This window comes from Bubalus bubalis, chromosome 24, assembly GCF_019923935.1.
Source record: "Bubalus bubalis isolate 160015118507 breed Murrah chromosome 24, NDDB_SH_1, whole genome shotgun sequence".
Taxonomy (NCBI): domain Eukaryota; kingdom Metazoa; phylum Chordata; class Mammalia; order Artiodactyla; family Bovidae; genus Bubalus; species Bubalus bubalis.
The window spans coordinates 7306985-7328294 of record NC_059180.1 but is presented as its reverse complement, the minus strand read 5'-3'; the positions used below and the strand labels follow the sequence as shown (position 1 = coordinate 7328294).

Genomic DNA, 21310 nt, shown 5'->3' with positions numbered 1-21310 from the left:
TGTCCACTTAAATATAAATACTAACAAAGACTCTGTATTTTTTTTTAAGATCCTCCGAATTCCTGGAATAATGCCTGCCAACTAAAACACCTACTATGAATTTAGTAATGGGTTATGCAAACATAAATTACAAGGCCAGACATTTTAAAAGGAAAAAAAAGGTGATTTATTGACATGCTGGAGACACGGCAGGATAGAAGCACTATTTCAATTTTCCATATATTCCTCAACACTGCAGATGTGTTAATGCAAAAAGAATTTTAAAATAAAAATTACTCTCAACTCTTCTGGTTCTAACATATCAGTTCATTTACTTAAGAAGGGTTACCATGGAACTCCTTTCCCACACTTATAATCAGGAAAATTAATACAGTCAAACATTTTATCTAGTTTCAAGTGCAAATGGGTTTGGGAAAAAAAAGTGAGAAAGAAAGCCAAACATTTCCCTAACAACAGCAAAAAGAGTTAAACCCCAAGTTTTACCCTTTATTTTATCAGCCCAACCTATTCTTCCCATATTTTTTCACTTTAATTTCTTCATCCCTATTCACAGATCATTTTTTTTTTCCCCCATTTTTTGGTCTCCAATCACTGTCAGAACTAGTCCTTTTTTTTTTCTTTACTGTGGCAAAGTATCCATTTGCATATACATGGGATATTTTCCATGGGTTGCTTACATGTAAACAAAATAAGTAAAAATATCCTCGTCGTCAACTTTTAATGAAAGGAAACAGCAGCTATCGCCCTTGCCTGAACAGGTCATGGGAACTGCATTGGGCTGATGAAAATCCCTGAACACACATCAACAGAAAAGGCATCTTCATTTTTCTTCAGTTTGCCCATGGCTGACAGCTTCACAAATGGTCATTTTCCAAAGTGCATGCGACTGTGGCTGAACAAGCCTGTCTTAAAAATAAGCCTGAAAACACTCTACTAATAAAGAACGCACATTTTAAAATGCAGAGGCACAAAAGGACATCTCTGTAGCCTGGCACTGGGCATTCTTCCCCAGAGAAGGCTGCTTTGTGTACACACATACACACACACACACACGCACGCACACACACACACACACACATGCATATGATATGGGGTTCCTGGCACTTTGATTATGTGAACACACCTGACCCCAGGGAAACAGGCTGAGACTAGCCCCATATTTCAGACAAACCAAACAGCCAATAGACAGTAATGGCTTTAAGCTACTGATGACCTGGGCCAAAAATGAAGAACCACTTAATCTTCTGAAGAAAACTGTCAATGTGAGGGGACCCACCGCCGACCTTTCCCCTGATCTTAATCACAGCCACCTATGATAACAGAGTGGGGTTTATTTTTATGCCTGGCTCCAGACTACAATGATCAATCCTTCAATGTTGACTATTTTGTATCCGCACTAGGAACCGGAGTAAGTTAACAGAGTGTGGTTTTCATGGATCCCTGGAGTCCAGCATGGAATGAAACCCACCTAAGAATAAGATCGAGAGTCATTCCATCCAAACTCGAAACACCTTATAAAGTCTCTCCAGATTAATCTACAAATTCAATGCTTTTGCAATAAAAATCCCAACAGAATTTTTCAAATGACACCAAATAGAAGTCATACAGAAGCACAGTCCAGATGGTTTTGAAGAACCAAGAGGATGTTCCTTTACTAGATATCAAGACTTAGTAACAGTGTGGAAATGATTATGATAGTAATATAGTAATACTCATCCCACACAACAGTGTGGGATTGGGCAGCCTGGGGGTCTGGAGGCAGGTGTGGTATCTGGCAGAGGTGGGAAAGTTAATCCTGGGGAAATGTGGACGCCATGGTAAATGGTTCTGGGGTAAGGAGCCCTCAATGGACCAAGATAAAATTAGAGCCTCATCGAATCACCATCCACATGATGCTCTACATACAGGCCTGATGTAAAACACAAAAACAAAGATCAATTGAAGGAAAGCACAGGAGACTATCTTTATGACATCAGTAAAGGGAGTTTCTGAAATAAGATTCAAATAACCAAACTTTACATCAAATACTAGGTGGGGGGGAAGGTGGGGAGGAGAAGTCACCTGCGTTAAAATTAAAATCTTCCAGGTGACCAAGGACAACATAAACATAGTGAAGAGACAGGCCCCAGGAGGAGAGAGCAGCCATGTATGTAAGCAATGAGGATCCAGATTTTGGATATAAAAATTTCCTACACGTCGGTAAAAAACAGCCAACAGCCTGATGGGAAAATGGGTAAAAGATACAAGCAGTTGAGATGCAAAAGAGGAAACTGTACAGGCCAGTCATCATACAAGGGGATGTTCTCCCTCATGAGAAACAAGGAAACAGCAAAACCCACTGAGGGTATGGCCAGAAGAGCTACTGGGGGCTTGCAGGGGTGCAGAGGGTGGTGGCATGGAGCCACCGAGGCTACGCCCACCCACCTGGCCAAGCTGTGATCAGAGACCATGCTTTTGGGGGTCCACCCTGGGGAACTCCTGAACCCTCTCCCCAGGACAGGTGTAATAATAAGTGTCAACAACAATGGAGAATTCACGTGTCATCTCAGGAGGGCAATGGACACATCTGTGATTCATGAACACAGTGGAATAAATGTTTAAAGAGGCCAGGTGTCAGAGGATATATACAGACATTGCAAGATACCACTTGCCTTCCATGTGCATAAATAGTAAAATAGATATAGATATAAAACAATATATTGTTTATGGTTATTCATGCATGCATAAACATTGCTGTGCGTATGAAAAGCGTATGGTGGTGAAACATCAGCTTTAGGATGAGCTTACATCTGAGGAGGAAAGGAGAGGCAAGGCATGGAGGTGAGATTTTGGCTGCATATGTAACAGTTTATTTCCCTTTAAAGAAAAACGGGGGCATCAGAAGCAAATGGACAAAACATTAACATCTTGCCAGTCATCACAAAGGGCACAGGACTATGCGTTCTGTTTTTATGCTTTGGGGTATGCCAGAAATATTTCCTATTAAAAAAAAAATAAGCCTGGTTACACGGCTTTGATTATATAAGGACTATGTCATGCAGGTACAATCCTGTGTGAGGCCTCTGAGTGGGGCCCAGAGGAGGCCAAGGCAGTCGTACTTCCTGAATCTTTCTGCCCGAGGGCTATTCCCTCACACAAAAACTTCTTAGAAGAAGATGCGTGTGCCAGGTTCTGTTTGATTCAAAACGTTTGCAGGGTTAAAATGAACCCAGTGCCTTACAAATGCACCCTTCTTGTGGTACAGTGTTGAAGGTGGAGTGGGAGGTGTGAGGAGCTGAGGTCATCCCCCCTCCCCAAGGCTGGGGGTTCCCCAGGAACAGCCCAGCTGGAACTAAGAGTCCAGTCTCAGGGTACTTCACTGCAGATGCTCTTGGCGGCAGAAGGAGAGTCAGTGAATGAATGAATAAATGTGGGGTTAAATTGGGGCCCCAACTGGACTTCAGAACTAAAACAGTGACTTTTCAAATGCGAAGCAGGGAACACCAAGGGCGGGTCCTGCAGCTAAAGTGGCCCAGGATGCAAGTTACCCACAGGTGAAGCAGTCCAGTCGCTACTCCCTCCCTGAACTGTGCTGGGGAGTCTGGCTGTTGGGGAGGCAGGGGACTGTGTGGGGTGGGGGAGGCGGCTGGGGGGCCTTTCCCACCCCAAGGGGCTGCTCAAACCCGCCACGAGCAGGCCTGCATTCCCAACCTCTAGCCGGCTTCTCCGCTTTTGAGCTGTGATGCCCTAGGGGACCTCCTCCTCCTCTAAGGGGCTCAGTTGCCCTCTCTTTGACGTAGAGAGAAATACTGCACCCACTTTCACAGGGCTCCTGTGAGTATTGGGCTTCCCTGATAGCTCAGTTGGTAAAGAATCCACCTGCAATGCAGGAGACCCCAGTTTGATTCCTGGGTCAGGAAGATCTGCTGGAAAAGGGACAGGCTACCCACTCCAGTATTCTTGGGCTTCCCTGGTGGCTCAGCTGATAAAGAATCTGCCTGCAGTGCGGGAGACCCGGATACAATCCCTGGGTTGGGAAGATCCCCTGAAGAAGGGAAAGGCTATCCACTCTAGTATTCTGGCCTGGAGAATTCCATGGACTCTATAGTCTATGGGGTCACAAAGAGTTGGACACAACTGAGCAACTTTCACTTTCACTGTTAAAAGTCTTTAGAACAGTGCTTGGAGCTCAGTAAGTATTGGGCATTATTATGAGCTCTTCCTGCTGTGTCCCTGAAGTGACCAGAGCCCTCAAAACAGAGCGGCCTCGGTACACGCCATCCCACACAAAATGAGATCACCTTGTTGATCTGCTGCTGTGAAGAATTAATTCTAAATAGAAAACCCCCAAGAGGTAAAGCAGGTAATTCACTGAGAAGAAAGGACTGCCCAGAAGTCTTGGGTCCATGGAGGATGAACAGGAGTGAGCTGGAGCGGGAAAGAGCTGGCCCAGCTCCAGGGCCGTTGGGTCTTGGCCACACTGCATGGCCATTGAGCAACACAGCGGACCCGACCGGGAACCAGCCTGTTCAGCCCTCAAACCCAGTCAGTGGTGGAACCAGAGTCAGGATCTAAGTGTCCTGATTCCAAATACAGCATTCCTTAACTGTATTAATGATATCATATTATCTTCCTGTTAAAACACTGGACCACACACAAAATGATTACACTCTGCCTGGTAGGTTCATGTAATGCTCCTTGTAAATTACTTTTTCTGCAATTCACATTTTCAGGTTAAAACCAAGAGCTGACAACAGTCAATAATCGGCATTCAGGACTTCCCTGGTGGCTAAGACTGCGCGCTTCCACTGCAAGGGGCTCAGGTTTGATCCCTGGTTGAGGAACTGGGATCTGGAATGCCGAGTGGTACGGCCAAAAAACAAATCAGCGCTCAATGATTAACCCTGACCATTCCTATGCGTTGGGTTTTCCTGGTGGCTCAGACAGTAAAGAATCTGCCTGCAATGCAGGAAACCCAGGTTCAATCCTTACTGCTCAATGGCCATAGCCCCCTTGGACAAAGCAAGAAAAACCTAAGACAACAGATCTCAGGGTCAGGGGGATTTGTCATCTGATTGTCTCTTTCTTGACTGACAAAAATCTTAAAACAGAAGGGCAAATTTTTCTGTGCTTTGGGTTATAAGAGTTCCCATAAGGTGACCAGCATTTTCAAGTACATGCCAGATTTCAGCCTAACTGCTCTTCCCTGGGTATTAACCACACAAAACTCACTCCCAGCACACGCAGGGACCTTTACATGAGTATGTCACTTCAGAGCAATACTCTTTCTCTCTAGATATATTTTAGTTGTTGTTTTAACTTATAGAAGAGAAACAGCTTACAATTAACTAACTAAAAATCGACTTCTGAAAGCTAAAAGGAGACGGTTTGGCACAGTGGTTATGACATGGTTCCTGGGAATCTGTCTGCCTGGGAGGCAGGTGGCTGATACTCTGTAAAGTGGCACTAAAGACACCAGCCTTCTCGAGTGACTGTGATGCACTTAGCATAATGCTTCGCTGTAATAAACATTAATAAATAACAGCTCATCACCATTTCAACCAAATTTTCAGGCTTTCCCATTTAGACATCATTCCTAACAAACTGCACATGACAAGGATGTTTATTGAGAAGAGGCTGTGAGCTCCTTTCTACACCCAGGTTATCTACACCTAAGTGGAGAATGTCATTCTCCACCCAACACATACTTCGGTTGAGGTTGCTGACCAGAAAGACAAGCTATGGGCTGCTCCCAAAGCAGAGCTTCCAGAGACAGAGTCCAGGGCAAATATTTCCACTCCATGAACAGGAAAACCCGTGAAAAGGGAGATAAAATGACCATCTAGATGCATAGGGAAGGCACGTATTTTAATTTTAGTGCATCTATTCAAGTCTGCCCTGGAAACTAGGTCTATAGCTTATAGGCCTATAGTCTACTTAAGGCTTTAACAGTCTTGGGGGTTGTGGGAAGGAGGGAAATCCCTGGCTGTTCAGTGGTTAGGACTCCGTGCTCCCACTGCAGGGGGCTTGGGTTTGACCCCTGGTCGAGGAACTGGGATCCCACATGCCACGTGGTGCAGCCAAAAAAAGAAAAGTACAGTTTGTTTATAGCTTTAAAATTCACTTGTGAACACAATTTCTTCTTTCAAAAGATTAGATTTTTATAACCTACACTCAACAGGCCATTTATTGAGCTCTCACTATTTGCCAAGGTTCTTCTGGACCGTTTACAGCGTTTTGTCTGACTCGTAATAATTCTGCGAGACTTGTCATCACTCCCATTTTTTGGATGAGAAAATGGAGGCTCGGAGGTTATACAGTTCAGCATGGTCTCGGCTAAACTTCCACGCCACATGCATCTAATTACAGCCTTTTCCTTCTGACGGTTATTAAACTCTCAGAGAATCTGTCTGTTGGGCTTAAAATAGCCCTTTGAAAACTGCTAGACAGATGAAGGAAGCGGCGCAGAGGCTCAGGAAGGAAAGGGAACGCCAGCCCTGCGACGTCGCAGTGAGGGAGTCGGGTCAGGCCGCTCCGAGGAGGCGAGCATGGCCAGGGGGCTCTGCAGACGCCACCAAGGGGCCCCAGGTCAGGGCACCACGAGCGGTTCTGCTCGCACCCTGTGTCACCAACACAGGCCGAGAGGTTAACTCTTCATTGATTACCTAAGAATTCATTGTTCTGGGCCAAAGGCAGTCAAACAGAACAAGGCTTCCCTCCAACTCAAATGTTTACCAACCCAACTTTCTGACGTCCGGATGGAAAAGTTCCCCGGTCTTAGGAAGCAGAGGGACTGAATCTGATGTCTTAAAGTCACTGAGTGAGAGGAGCAAACCGAGGCCATCAGGCTGAAAGGAATAAATTACAGGGACCCCTCCCCCACAGCTAAACAGCCTGCTCAAAATCAGCAAGAGTAACAGGGAGAGGGGCAAAGGGCCATTTTTCATTTTTTGAATTCATGAAACTGCCCTATTCCCTGAAGATCCTTCACCCATCCATACTCACTGCCATGTTGTCCTGAAATTATCCTGTGTGTCATTTGTTTATGTGGTCACTGCCTGCCTGCCCCCCACACAAGCTGGAACCTTCTCTTGGTGTCTGCCGTATCTCAGAACCTCGGATGGCCCCTGGCTCCAGGAAAGGGCTCAGAACTACTTGTAGGAGGAAGGAAAGAAGGGAGGAAACAGGAAGAAAAGTGTGTACTGAGCACTTACTGACTATATGTCCCTTACAACTGAATTCATTTCCACCTGCCCAGCAGCTGGAATACCGTCAGTTCCATTTATAAGTATGGGATCTGGGTCCCTGACCATTTGGTGATCTTGGTCAAGGTCACTCGGCCTGAATACCCCAGTCACTGTTTACTGACTAGCCACTCCAGTCTGGCGCAGGACTGGCCATTTACTTTGCAGGAATCTCACATGTTCCTCACTATGACGTCTTGAAGTAGACAGGATATATTACTGCATATGGAGGAACTGAGGATAAGTTTCTGTCTCAATGCTACTGAATGCTGCAGCAAGGACTAAACTCGATCCAGCTGTCCGAGCCTGAGCTGAACGCTCTGCTCTCGAGTAGGCCTCCTCTGTGTCTTGGGAGGATGCTGCAGGGTCTCTCTGGAACGAGGGGGAATAATGTGGCCCCAAAGAAACTAGAAAATAACCTCTTGGGCTGATAAATGGGCTTCAAGAACTCAGTTGGTAACAGTTAAAAGTTCACTTTTAATGTTTAAACTTTTTCTAGTTAAAGTCTTATAACTTAACGGTGGGTGATTCTAGAATGATTAAGCATCCAAGTTGATTATTTGGGCTTTATAATTGGGCCAAATATTGGAGTGGCCTTTTCCAAACCAGGTTGGCTACTGCCAAAACGAAATCCACAGGATCCTTTGATGTGGGGGAATTGCGTCAGAGGATGAGAGCAAGCAAGCGAACAGACCACCTGTGCAGGGATTTCCCGCACCCCATAAAGAAAGCCATTAAGAAAATCATCATTGAGATATAACTCACATACCACAAGGCTTGCCCTTTTAAAGCATACAGCTCAGTGGTGTCTGGCACACTCACAAACTTGTGCGACCATCACTACTATCTAACTCCTGAGCCCTTTCACCACCCCGCCAAAAAGCCCCATGAGCTCCAGCAGTCACCCCATCCTCCGGGCCACCTTCATCTACTTTCTGACTCTACGGGTTTGCCCACTGTGGACATTTCACACACACGCCATTATTTTGTGTCTGGCTTCTTTTACTGAGCAAAATGCTTCCAAGTTCATGCATGTGATAACATCTTATTCCTCTGCTGGATGACAGTCCATTGTATGGGTGTATCACACTTCGTTTATCGAGTCAGTTCTTGATGGACATATGAGTTGCTTCTACTTTTTGACTATTTCGAATAACACTGCTATCAACATTTTTTTGAGTGGACACAAAGTTTTTGCATGGATGTGTTTTCAGTTCTTTTGGATTTATACTTAGGAGTGGAAATGCTGGGTCATAGGGTAATTCTATGTTTAACATTTTGAGAAACTGCCAAAGAAAGGCATTTCTTGAAATTAAAAAAAAAAAAATTCTGCGCACACACACACAGTAAAACTGAAGTGTTAAATGAAATTTTATCTGCCTGTTTGAGAAACAAATCTTGTAGCACCCTGTAGCTGATGTTTTTTAATATTTTATTTCTGTTTTGTAAAGAAAAGATTACTAAATGATTGCTATAAATATGACCATTCAGCATCCACAGTACTCAAGGTGCACAATATACACAATATACACAGTACTCAATACACACAAGGGATGGAAGCACAGCTCCGACCTGCAGGCCCTTCCTCTTCAGAAGTGGAAGCAAGCAACTGTACCACAGCTGCAGGCTCAGCAGAGGGCTGCATCCAGATTCCTAGACCCCCAGTGTGAGCAGTCTGCGGGACACTGAGGGTGTCCATCTGCACCTCCCTGGTCTTCAAGCTTACAGGCCTCCTTCCCATCACTACCCTTCTTGAAAGGCCCGTGTCCCTAGGTGCGTGTCTGGTTGGTCCTCCTCTTTAAAAGTCACAATCTGTCAGATCAGTGCAGTGGGTCTTCAGTGAATCCATTCCCGTGTCCAATGAGACACAAGGAAAACTAAGACACAAGGAAAAAGTTTCCAGTCTCCCATCTGTGCTGGCTTTTAATTCTCACGAGGATGGATGCAAACAACGAAAGCCAACACAGGCCTCCATGGTCAGTCCATTTGCCAAAAACAAGAGGAAAGCTAAGAATTCAGTCACTGCTCAACACGCAAGCGTGTCCACTTGCAGCGAAGAATGTCTGAACCCTGTGAGTTTAAAAATAGGGAGTCTTACACGAACTTATTTAATTCTAGTGCCAATTCCATGACGCAGCTGTAATGACCATCCTCACCTTGGGACCCCTGCAGGGCCACATTGGGCGAAGGTGCCCCTCAGGTTTCTCACCGAGCCTGAGCCACGCTGTCTTGGGCAGCCTATGCAGGACGTGTCCATCTGAGTCGCAACTTTATTTTTAAGTGACTCTCTTTTTCCAGGCTGAGTCACTCCTAGCAGTGTCTATATAAAGGCTGTAGAGGCAGTGACTAAATGCATTTGGGCCCGGGCCACGACTATATATTACTGCCCCCTCCCTCCCCCAGCCTGCTGACTCCTCTCACAGGGAGCTCGAAAGCAGTCACAAAGTTTGCAGCGACTTCCCGTCCCTTGTCCCTCTCACCTCCGCAGGTGGGGGCGCACGCCTTCACATCTCACTGAGAAGGAGTCCGATCAATGAAAAAGTGACTGAGGACTTTCCAAAAACAGATGCCCTCGCCCCTCCCCTACTTGCCAGAGCTGGGGAGAAATCCATAAACCTAGTTCATTTCAGCCATTGGTCGAGATTTCTTTCGGAGTCGTATCTCAAGACGGCTCCTGATATTTCTGTAACAGTTTCCCAAGAATGTCAAAAAAAAAAAAAATCAGGAAAACACTCTGGCCAGAGACAGAGAGGGCAACCTAAGATTCTGGCACTCAGGAAATGAACACTCGTGAACAGGCGGTTATGTCAGAAGGAAAGAGAACGTTCCCTTCTTCTTGAAGCCGGGCCTACTGAGCTGGGAGGCGGGGCTGCGGGGCTGTGGGGCCCTGGTGCTGTGGCTGGTGTCGGGCCCAGGGTCACCTTCTCTGGTGGGGACAGCAAGGAATTCAGGGTGGTCAGTGTTGGTGATGATCCCAGGAAGGTATGCCCTGGTCAGGGTAGGGGACAAGCTCTGTCCCTGACGACAGGAGTGAGAGATATGATGACGAGAGAAAGGGGCCAGGTGCGTTTTGGCAGGAGTGATGTCAGCCTGGTGGACCAGGTGTCATGAGGATTAACGCTCAAGACAGCAAAAATGTTATGGCAAAATATATCAGGGCGGGAAAATGCCCGAGGAGAGCTCCTGAATTGCAGGTCAGTTTTAAACCTCACAGAAGAGATGTGACCCCTTATAACACAGATTAATACCAAAGTCTGACAGGTCTGGGGTAGGAGCTTGATACTGCCAGGACAAAAAGAGGCCCAAAGATGGTTTTATGATAAAATTGTGGCATCTCGAGTCTGAGGCTTTCCTTTCTTCCTTCCCATAGAAGATAGTTCCTCTATTGTTGACAAGAAGGCAACAAAACAAAACCCAACTCTGTCCTCTGCCTGGAACCAAGTCTTCCACTGGAGACCCTTCTTCTCATAGTTGAGCATTGCATTCAAACTGCCGCAGCCAGTGGGCTGGGATGGCACCCCCTGAAAATGTCCTGTGAGCAGGCCTTGTGGGCCAGCACTGCTCTGGATGCTCTGCCCGTCAGTGAGGCAGCCTGGTGCAGCAGTTAAAAGCACTGACTTGGGGAGCCGGTGGCCTGGGTTCAAGTCCCAGCTCGGCCGAGTAACAGCTGTAAGATCCTTATCAAGACAAATGTTGGTCCCAGGAGCAAACTTAAAATTTAACCAAACGGGAAAATAAGAAAAAAGCAATTCCTAGGTAGAATCATGAAACCCTAGTGATGTTATGTTGCCCCACCTTGGTCCCCATCCACCACGGCAAGTAACTCAGTTTCCCGGAATAAGGAGCCAGCCTGGTATTCTAGGTGGATTCCGGTCAGGGCCTTCCACATCCCTGGTCATCTAACCTGCCATTAGGTTTATCAACTCAGAGGCATCAAAGGTAATCCTGGCCTGCACCTTGGCTCTGATGGAAGCAACAGAAGAGCAAAGGGCATGGGGTTTGGCCTGCACTGAACCCACAGTTCTAACAGCACAAAGCTTCAAGAACTCAGAGAAAGCCATCTCCAGCCCAGCCAGGCTCTTCACCAGTCTCGGGCAGGAAGGACGTGTCACCAGCACAGAGGCACCTGTCCCTGCTGCCAGCCTGGGGGACCCTCATCAGTGGGGGTGGCCCAGGTCCTCCACCCACCTCTTGTTCTCCAGCACCCAGCCCAGAGGCCGGAGCATAGTGGCCTCTGCCCAGCAGCCGAAGCCTCAGCACTCATCTCTCATGCGGCCCCCACCCCCATCTTTCATCCTCCTGCTCCTAGCTTGGGCACAACTAGGAGGAACATGAAGAGAGGACACATACAGAGCCCCCAGCACAGTGGCTGAGACCACGGAGATGACCAACGCTGTCCTTGCAGCTAAGCCAGGGGCTCCCCAGTGAGTTTCAGGGGGTCCAGGAGAAACTGTGCAAACGTGTGCATTTCTCAGGGTGGGGGTGGTGGCCCTTAACATTCACCATTGCTTCAAAGGTTGAGGACCAAGCCTCAGAAAGCAGCCTTGTTCACCTGCAGTAAGAATCACTGTGACACAGGCAGTTTGGAACTAACCCCCACTGATCTGAGTGTTTCTGGGAGAAAGTCTGCATTTAGAAGATTCCAGACACCATCCTACACTTAAGGTGCCTTATCAGGATGGTGTACTTCCTTGGTGAGAATATAAGGAAGTTTCTAAGACTGGGGAGAGGATCTTATCCCCAGAGCCAAACCATCTGGCATGTGGAAGGTGCTGGAAAATATTTATAAAGTGATTAACTGTTATTACAAACCAACTTTTGGAACATTTTGGGTGAAAACTACCTTTATTTGTTGTGGGTTCTCTTTTAAGTTCTTGGAGCTGACTTTGAGGAGCAGAAATCAACTGCATCTCATGAGTTTGGTAATAGGTGCTCCAAATTAATGCTCACAACAAACACGAACCGAACTGTTGGTGCTGGGCCTGTGTGGAGCTCTATACACACACTACATGCCACACACGTACTAGGTACTACACACACACACACACACACACACACACACACACATAGCCTGAGCTGGGCCCTGCCATTACACCTTTTATAGATGATGCAACTGAGATTTTGGGAGGTTAAGTCATTTGCCCAATGACACCAGCCAGTAAGTCACCTGCACTGATAAATATAGAAAGTGATCCAACCTAGAAATACCCTCAGTCTTGGATGTTCAGTTATCAATCATTAACTCAACAGGGAGTGGATGTTTAGTCACAAAATTCAAATTTAAAACGTTTTTCTTCAAAGGGGACTCTTTTTTTGAGTCAAAGAAAGGCATGAAACTTAATATGCAGAGCAATGGCATCTCCTTCAGATTAACTACAATTTTGAGTTTAAAAAGACAGAAGCAATAATATCAATTGACTAGCAATGTATTCATCTAATGACATAAAACTGAAACTGAAAGAACTTCATTCTCAACAAAAAAACCTTCAGGGCTCTGCCCTCCGCGGCACCTTCGTGCTCCTGGCTTGTCCCAAGGGCCCCTCACCTCCACCCCAACCCCACCCTGGGCCCTGGGCTTTCCCAGTTGCCCGTGGGCAGCACCAGTTCAGGAAAACACAAACTCCCTGCCAGGGGATAACCTCATTCACTTGACTGCCCACTGGAGCTTGCATCTGCCTGTTAGACCCACCAGACACCCAAAGGACCCTGGGAGGACAGTTTCTGCTTTCCCAGAACAAAGAAGAACATCAAGGTTTTCACCAAGAATCAATCCACTTGGTGGAAGTCCGGCAAGATCACTGGCCCTGGCTCTGCCCCGCCAGCCTGGTCCTCCCTTGGCTGACTGTGTGAGGCGTGAGGATGCTGGTCTGTGTCCAAACCCACAGATGCCCTCCCTACCAACAAGACAACTTTTTTTTTAACCCCTGAGAATAAAGTTCTAAGCAACCTTCATCTTCACACATCCGATTTCTAGAAGTGTTCCCTCAACAGTAAGTGTTAATCTGTCCTCCGTTGTTGAATAGTCAGAAGAAATAACTGATGTCAGAGACAAGTCGGGCTCCTCTGCACTGAAGCCCCACAGTGACGGCCCACTGTCTGATCTGGGCCCTAGGCCCCGCGCTCATCGGAGCCCTCCGTGTGCCGCCACACCCCTCACACCACAGAACCCCCAAGAATCCCCCTCTGTACTCCTCGCCAAAGTTACCCACTCCCACCCTCCACTGAGGCCTTAAGAGGTTTCCAAACCTACAGAAGATTCTGCACGCCTATCTTCCACATGTCTTGGAAATCTGTGCTGCAGCGAGGCCTCCTTATCATAGCAGGAGGAGCCCGAGTGAGCACCAGCCCCGACCCCCTGGCAGAGCCGGGGACAGGCAGGATAGCAGTGTCCCTCCCTTCCAGGAGGTGTTCTGCAGCCCCCTCTCCGCGGAAGACACTGTCTAAAACCATGCCCTGACGTAATTTGCAGAGATGTTTCCCAGTTTATATCCTACAGCCCAATAAAAACAAAAACAAATCAAAAATAAAAAATCAAGAATATACAAACAAACAAAACATGCCCTGGAAGGCAATGCCCCAGAGGGCTTTTCCCCACCAGGCTGCTCCACCCTAAGCCTCTCCTGTTTACTGGGATTAGGAGATAAAACACAAAGTTTTACTCTTCCCAGTTACTGGCATGGGATTTAACCCAAACCTAGGGAGCCAGCAGGATGAGGCCTGTTTATATGCCAGTGGAGGGATGGGGCCCATTCAGTCCAGTCAACATTTATTAAGTGCTGGGCCCGAGGTGGCTGGAGAGGGACATGCCCTTCCTCAGCGGGCATCACCTTCAGCTGGCAGGACCCTGGGACTTGAGAGGAACACCCAGGAATCCAGTTCTCTTCAAGGCACTTCATCATAGGCTGGATTATATCTACCTACTGGTGACTGAGGCCTTGGAAGCATGACCTTGCCCTTCTCTTTTAGGTTTCCGATGACCACCCTGGATATATGGTCACCAAGGGAACGACAGTGAGAACACAGGACAGTGGGGATAGCTAGTTGCTTGATCAAGGCCAAGCGTGGCTGGAGAGACATACCTGACCGGGGTGGGTCTAGGGAAACAAAGTCAAAGACCAGAGCACGAGGAACCCCACAGTGAGAGCCTCCAGGAAGGTCTGCTCTGAGCAGTCTGAGAGGAGGAAGGTGGCTGGTCGCTCGACGGCCTTCTCCCCTCTTGCCTTTACTGTCACAACAAGGTGGGGCGCGGGGACCACCAGTCCCTTCTCCCCCTTCCCACCTGGCACTCCCCAGCAGCACGGAGGGCGGCAACCTCCCAGGCCTGAGTTACGGACCCACGTGTCTGCTCAGTAACAACACTGACGACACACGCCTCAGGGCAGGGGGGCAGACAGGACAAGCAGTGGGTCTAAAACGCAAAATCCTTGGGTGCTCCTGCCGTTCCTCCCTTGTTTCTTGCCACTGGACTACCAAGATTTTTTTCTCCTGAAATATTTATTCTGAAAATCGAGGGTTAATTATTTGTTTCCCCAAAATGATTCATGGTAACACTCCTTTAAATGGCAAGCTCCTTTGAAACACTTAAAATGAGCCCACTTAAAAAAAAAAAAAATTCAAGTCACACATTTTTTGGGACTATTACGAAAGTTAGACTATCCCTCCCAGAAATCACCTTTTCCTCCATGCCTGTTCCTTTGTCGTCCCTGGAAGAATCTGGGGAGGCCTGGGAGCCAGGGCTGGAGCTCTGAGCACCTGCCATGGGGGGTGCAGGAGGCTGGGTGCAAGCCCCCGGCACAAGAACCACTGCGGACTCATTTGGCAGAAGCTTCCGGAAAGCAATCCCCATGTCTGCTTGACTGTCTGTAAAACTCTCCTTTATTTTTTTTTTCGTCTTCTGAATCCTTTGATAGAGACTCAGGGAACAAGGGACCAAGAAAACAGGGCAGGAAAAGGCTGCCCAAGCCACTCTAAACACTGTCCTCTGAACACATACTTCCCAAAAAAAAGAGGAGCGCAAGAAGAGCACATTTCCAGTGCCCTTTAAAGCCTATTTCAGGAAACACAGAGGGTCCTGAAAGGCCCGACCAGACTGAATGTTTTGCAAGAAGCATCGTCAGCACATTGCATCCTCAGACGCATGAAGCCTTCATGCGCCCCTCCAGGGCCCTGCCTACAGATGTGCACACAGAGGGGCTGGGGGTCTGACCTGGCCACCCAGCTGGTTCAGCATCTGCATCAAGAGTCAGCTAGGGTTTAATCCAGTCCCCAGCCTGCATAGGGGCTCACCACTAGGGCTGAGGACGGCCGAAAGGAAGCAGCAGACAGCTGATCTTCTGAACGCGCCCTAGGACGGGAAGACCCTACCCTCCTCCAGAGAGCCTGAGCCCAGCACAGAGACGCCGCTCACCTCTGGAGTGTTCTTCTTGAACTCACGGCTCTGCTCGATGAGCCGCTTTCTTGACTGCTCACTTTCATCTTGCCGGTTTGCCAATACTGTTGCGGTGGCATCGAGTTCCCTCTGTTGAGAGAAACAAAAAGGGAAGACCAGATTGTAATTACACTCTGAACAGAGGACAGCGTATTTGCACATGACCAGGACACCAGCGGAGAGCCTGTGGTGCCAGGGATCACTGCCTTGTGGCCCAGGAGGGACTGGGGACCAGCGGAAAGAGGCCTGGGCTCCCATCCGGCCCCACCACCCCGTCCACGCCCCAAACCCGCTCAACTTGACATGCTGTGTACCCACACACACCTCACAAGCGGCGGCTTCTACAACACAACGTGCAGATGCATGCTGCTTTGCTAAAACCAGTCAGGCCAGTGCCCAAACGCCATCCCTCCCCAGAGTCGCTCGCTTCTGCTCATAACAAGCACCTCTTCCTGCCACATCCCCGGGTCCCAGTCCTGCTGCTCGACTCGGGGCATCTTTCTGACTCTCCTTCAACAGTCTGGGCCTGGAGTCTTCTGCAGCCACATCTGATTTGCTTTTGTTTAACAAATACTTAGTGGGTTAACTATAGGCATGTTTCAGGACCTGTTAGTTGTTCTCAGTTCAGTCGCTCAGTTGTGTCCGACTCTTTGCCACCCCATGAACCACAGCACACCAGGCCTCCCTGTCCATCACCAACTCCCAGAGTCCACCCAAACCCATGTCCATTGAGTCAGTGATACCATCCAACCATCTCATCCTCTGTCGTCCCCTTCTCCTCCTGCCCTCAATCATTCCCAGCATCAGGGTCTTTTCCAATGAGTCAGCTCTTCGCATCAGGTGGCCAAAGTATTGGAGTTTCAGCTTCAACATCAGTCCTTCCAATGAATATTCAGGATTGATTTCCTTCAGAATGGACTCGTTGGATCTCCTTGCAGTCCAAGGGACTCTTAAGAGTCTTCTCCAACACCACAGTTCAAAAGCATCAATTCTTCGGCGCTCAGCTTTCTTGATAGTCAAACTCTCACATCCATACATGACCGCAGGAAAAACTATAGCCTTGACTAGACGGACCTTTGTTGGCAGAGTTATGTCTCTGCTTTTTAATATGCTGTCCAGGTTGGTCATAACCTTCCTTCCAAGGAGCAAGTGTCTTTTAATTTTACGGCTGCAATCACTGAGTCGTTCTCAAGAGCGACCTTAAGAGGCGAGCCCCAAGGATAACGACTTCCAGCATTGTATCGTCTTGGGAAGTGAAGCACCTGGAAACAGTGTTACCCACCAACTCTTTAACTGGCCCCTGGGACTCTTGAGAACCACCAGGAGCGGGTCCCCCGTGAGATGACTTCTATCACACACCACAAACCGACACTCAGAGCATCAGAGAGCCTGTGTCTTGGCCTCAGGAGCTCTGGGACGAGCTGCCAAGAGGCTGTGTGTCAAACAAGCCTGCGGCAGATGGGCCCAGGGTGGTGTCCCGGGCGGACAGCGGGAGTGAGAGGACACGTTCCGGAGGCCACGGAGAGGCGCGTTTTCGCGCTGGGTGGCTTCGGCTGCTAAAGACACACATCTTGCTTGGGATCAAGTGGCGGCTCCAAGTGGCTTCTCCATGGCCTGGCCCGACACCCCAAGGCCCAGCAGGGCTACGGATGGCGAGGAAAAACCAAGCCGAAGAGCCATCCACAGACACCCAGGAAGCCAAGAGCCTTCCTCCCCCGCCTGCCACCCACCCGGCTTCCTTTCTGGCGGAAGTAACCGAAGGCGGCTGTGAGCCCCTGCTGCTGAGCGCTTCATTCGCTCCACTGCGGGGTGGGCCGCTGCCAGACAGGGTGGCAGAGTGCTGGAACAAACATCTAGGGTGCTGTCAACTTGGAAATGGCAGGCAGTTTTTAAAGTGGGGGTGCGGTACGAGGAGATGGGGGAGGTACCACCACACCACTCTCTCCCGCTTTCCTTCCCTGCTTCTGGCATCGCAGCAGATCTTGGGCAAGCAAGTCCAAAAGAATAACGTGGGCTCGATTTCAAGAACAGATGTCAAAGCTACTGCAGAAAAGAGGGAAACACTGCACATTTTGATAGACCACATTTGAAACACATCCCAGTCAAGTGAAGGCAGGGGAAGAAAAGAGCAACCAAAACCAATGTGGCAGCGTGGGGATGGAGACAGAGGAGAGAGCAGTCACAGATAAGCAGAAGGCTTCTCAAAAATATAAACAATCTGGTAAGGAGGAGGACTAAGACATCTATATTTAAGCAGCAGCAGCAGAAGTTATAAAAGGAGATTTCAAGAAAGGGGGAGGAAAAGAAAGGCCAATATTGAAATATGACAAAAAAAGTAAAGTTGATGTTTGGTTCCAATCACACACAGATGCAGAAAACTTAAGAGAAAAACAAAGCGCCTTCAGTGGAGACCCTGCTTCCGGGGAGGGGGCTGTCATCTAGGCGGAGGACGTCTGGTGATTTCTGCCACCAGGCGCTGGATGCCAGGGGCTCATGGGTGACTTTGAGATCCCAGACCCGACCCTGCCTTCCCATTTTCTACTGTGCATCTTCCCCTGCGCACAGTAGAACAACACATGGTCTGGGGGTCCCTCTGGGCCCCTCGATCCCCTATGTGCCCCTCAGGAAGGCTGAGACTGGCAACAGTCACTCGATGGAAGGCAGCCTAACACACCCCTATCATGGGGATGGCAAGGCCAGGGCACCTGGGGTGAACTGCGGCTGTCAGGCGGCGATGCTCGGGGGAGGGGGGCCCACACCCCTTCCCCACACGTGCAGACACAAGCAGGCCCATGTGAAAAACCAACCAGGCTCTCCAAATTGCACCCGGTATGGCCACCTGCCACCACGGAAACAGACTGGCACAACCAGAAGGAGGGCCCGAGCCTCCAGTGCTGCAGCTTGGCAGCTCAGGTTCAAGGCTCTCAATCCCTGACTGAGTCCCCCGGAGGACCTCAAGGCTTTGTAAGAAGGCTCTGGGGACAACACAAAAGCAGAAGATGGCTAGTCAATCTAACCCAAATACTGTTTTATTATCTGCACATACAATGTTGCATTATCAAGGGAATTTAATGTTTCGGGGAGATGGCAGTGGAGACCTGAAATACAGAACCCTCAGCCCCTGAGTCGCTAGTCACATGTCACAAGGAGCATAGAGTCTCCACATCTGAAAGGCATTAAAAATTCACAAAGAACCAAAAAAACAAAAAAAATTCCTACATGTACTATATGAGGTGGAATGCTATTTGAGATATACTGAAGCAGGAACTTCCCTGGTGGTACAGTGGTTAAGAATCCACATTGCAATGCAGGGGACGAGGGTTCGGTCCCTGGTCAGCGGTCTAAGATCCCACGTGCTGCAGAGCAACCACTGAGCCTGCGTGCTCTGGAGTGTGTGAGCCACAGCTAGAGAATCTGCATGCCATGCTAGAGGGCCTGCGTGCCACAACTAGAGGGTCTCTGCATCACAACAAAAGATTCCACGTGACACAGCCAAGACCTGATGCAGCCTACCGCCCCCGCCCCCGCAAAAAAATAAATAAATTGAAGCAAAAAAAAAAAAAAACAAAACCAAAGTGCAAAACAGTACCACACTGTTTAAAAGAGTATCTACACACACGGTTGCATACGCTTCACTTGTCTCTAAAAAGATAAACCTGAAACTGTGCTTGGCTCTGAGAGGCCAAGGGAAGGAGGTGACCTGCTCTTCATGTATCTTTCGGCTATTTTGCCACATCCATAAATTACCTGATTGGAAAAACTGCAATACATATTAATTTTATATGTGTATATATATATATATTTCAAAACTGCTAATGTGAAAAAATGCACACGTAATTACAGGAACATATTTTACATGCTGCGTCCCATATGTGAGTGAGCATGGTCTCTGCGTCCACCTGCCCAGGGGCAGAGTCCTGGAATAGATGACCCCCTGACTCACACTGGTGATTCAAAAAGTGAGACAAGCACGTCCTTTGTCAAAACAACAGCTGTTTCTTACACAACGTGCTGCACGTGGGCCAATCTTGGGGCTTGTGAACGAGGAGGAGGTGGCTGGTCGCCTAAAACACCACACTCAGTCAAGCCCCAACCTTCCCACGGTAGGGCAGAGGAGGGCGTCCCCTCTGAACTACTTAGAACTGTTCTGCGGAAACAACTGCAGACCCAAGTTCCAGGTGATGGAAGTTGGCAGCAAACCCACGGGCTCTGATCAGCGGTATTTCCAACTCAGCTGAAAGAGCTTGACGGTACCGATAAAGCATCTTGCAAGGATGGCACCTGGATGCAGAAACTCTGGAGTTTTCTTTCAAAGTCGTTGTGGGATGACCAATGTCAGGAGGCATCAAGGTCCAGGGAAAGACCCCTGGCTTTGGACACCTCACCCAGGAAACTGGGGACCTGGCCCAAGAGCTATGGAAGCTGCAATCCTGTTTTCCTCACAGACTCTGACTACTGGGATGTTTTTTCCTCCATTTCTAACAGATCCTCAAAGGGCGGAGCTCTCAACACTGGAAGTTTCTCTCTTCCTGAACTCCAGTCTCTTAGCCAAGCATTAAAGACTTATTAAACACACACACAAATAAGAAGTAACCATGTAATTTAAAAGAAACTGAGGGACCTTCCCTGGTGGTCCAGTGGTTAAGACTCTGCCCTTACACTGCAGGGGGGGCAGGTTCAATCCCTGGTCGGGGAAGTTCTGCATGGAAGTTTATCCCCAAGAAAACACATGTCTTAATGCCAATGATTTCAGTTTGGAACTGCTCTCCTTCAAAGAAAATGTGTCAGTTGTTTGTCTATTTTAAACTGGGGGGGTACCTGCAATGCTGCTGCCACTTTTGTGAGATTCTGTCTCCCTCAAGCCCCCAGGCCAGGCCTGCCAGTGCTCTGAGTAGAGGCACACAGGCCCCCTTTTCCCCTAGCCCCCGCCCCGGGGTTGGTGGGGAAAACACGCCAGCCCAGCATCAGAGTAAAGTATTGTCTTTTCACTGTTGCTAACTTTGACCCAAAGAGTTGGTTCATCTGAAGCTTCTTTAGGGCTTATCTATCAATAGCAAATTCTATATAAGAATTTCAAGTGGCTTTACTAGAGAAAATGAGAGCACTTGTGCAAAAGGGGAGGGCCAGCCATGGTTTCTGCACCAAGTAGTCCTCTGAGCATTTTGCATTTTGTTTCTTGCAATGGAATCACAGGTCAAGTGGAAGCCACTCTGGCTAGAAAGGGGTGAAGGACCCAAGCCCACCAACCTGCCTTCTTCTGTTACCTGCTCCCTGGCCTCCTACAGGGGACACCTGAAGACTCTTCAGGGAACCCTGGCTTTGCTTCTAGGCTCCACCCCTGCTGTCACCTGTGTGGTTTTGTCAAATGATGTGCCCTCCCTGGAGATCACTAAGGGAGTGCACCTCCACCTCGAGGCATGGTGAGTACTCCATAGGGGGAGTTCTTGGTTCTCTCAGAACCATGTACTTGACCTCAGGCCATTACACACTGCGCCACCACCATCCCCAACTAGGCCGGGGGCTCCAGGGTGCCCCCAGTCCAGGGGAGGAGACAAGGCTGGCATGGGAAGAGCAACAAGACAGATGGGACCAGGCTGGTAGAACAAAAACAGGCAGAGACGTTAGATAAGGCAAGACACACTGCCAGCAAGAAAGGGCT

General features: G+C 48.5%; 1 protein-coding gene across 12 annotated transcripts in view; it reads right to left on the bottom strand.

The window, feature by feature from the left end:
- Positions 1-21310, bottom strand: part of CUX1 (cut like homeobox 1) — a 360547-nt gene that overhangs the window by 257018 nt on the left and 82219 nt on the right. For all 12 annotated transcript variants that reach the window (XM_044936115.2, XM_025275401.3, XM_025275402.3 and 9 more), the window contains exon 2: positions 15631-15741. In XM_044936115.2, coding sequence (XP_044792050.1) covers positions 15631-15741 — 111 coding nt within the window. The remainder of the gene's footprint in view (positions 1-15630; positions 15742-21310) is intronic.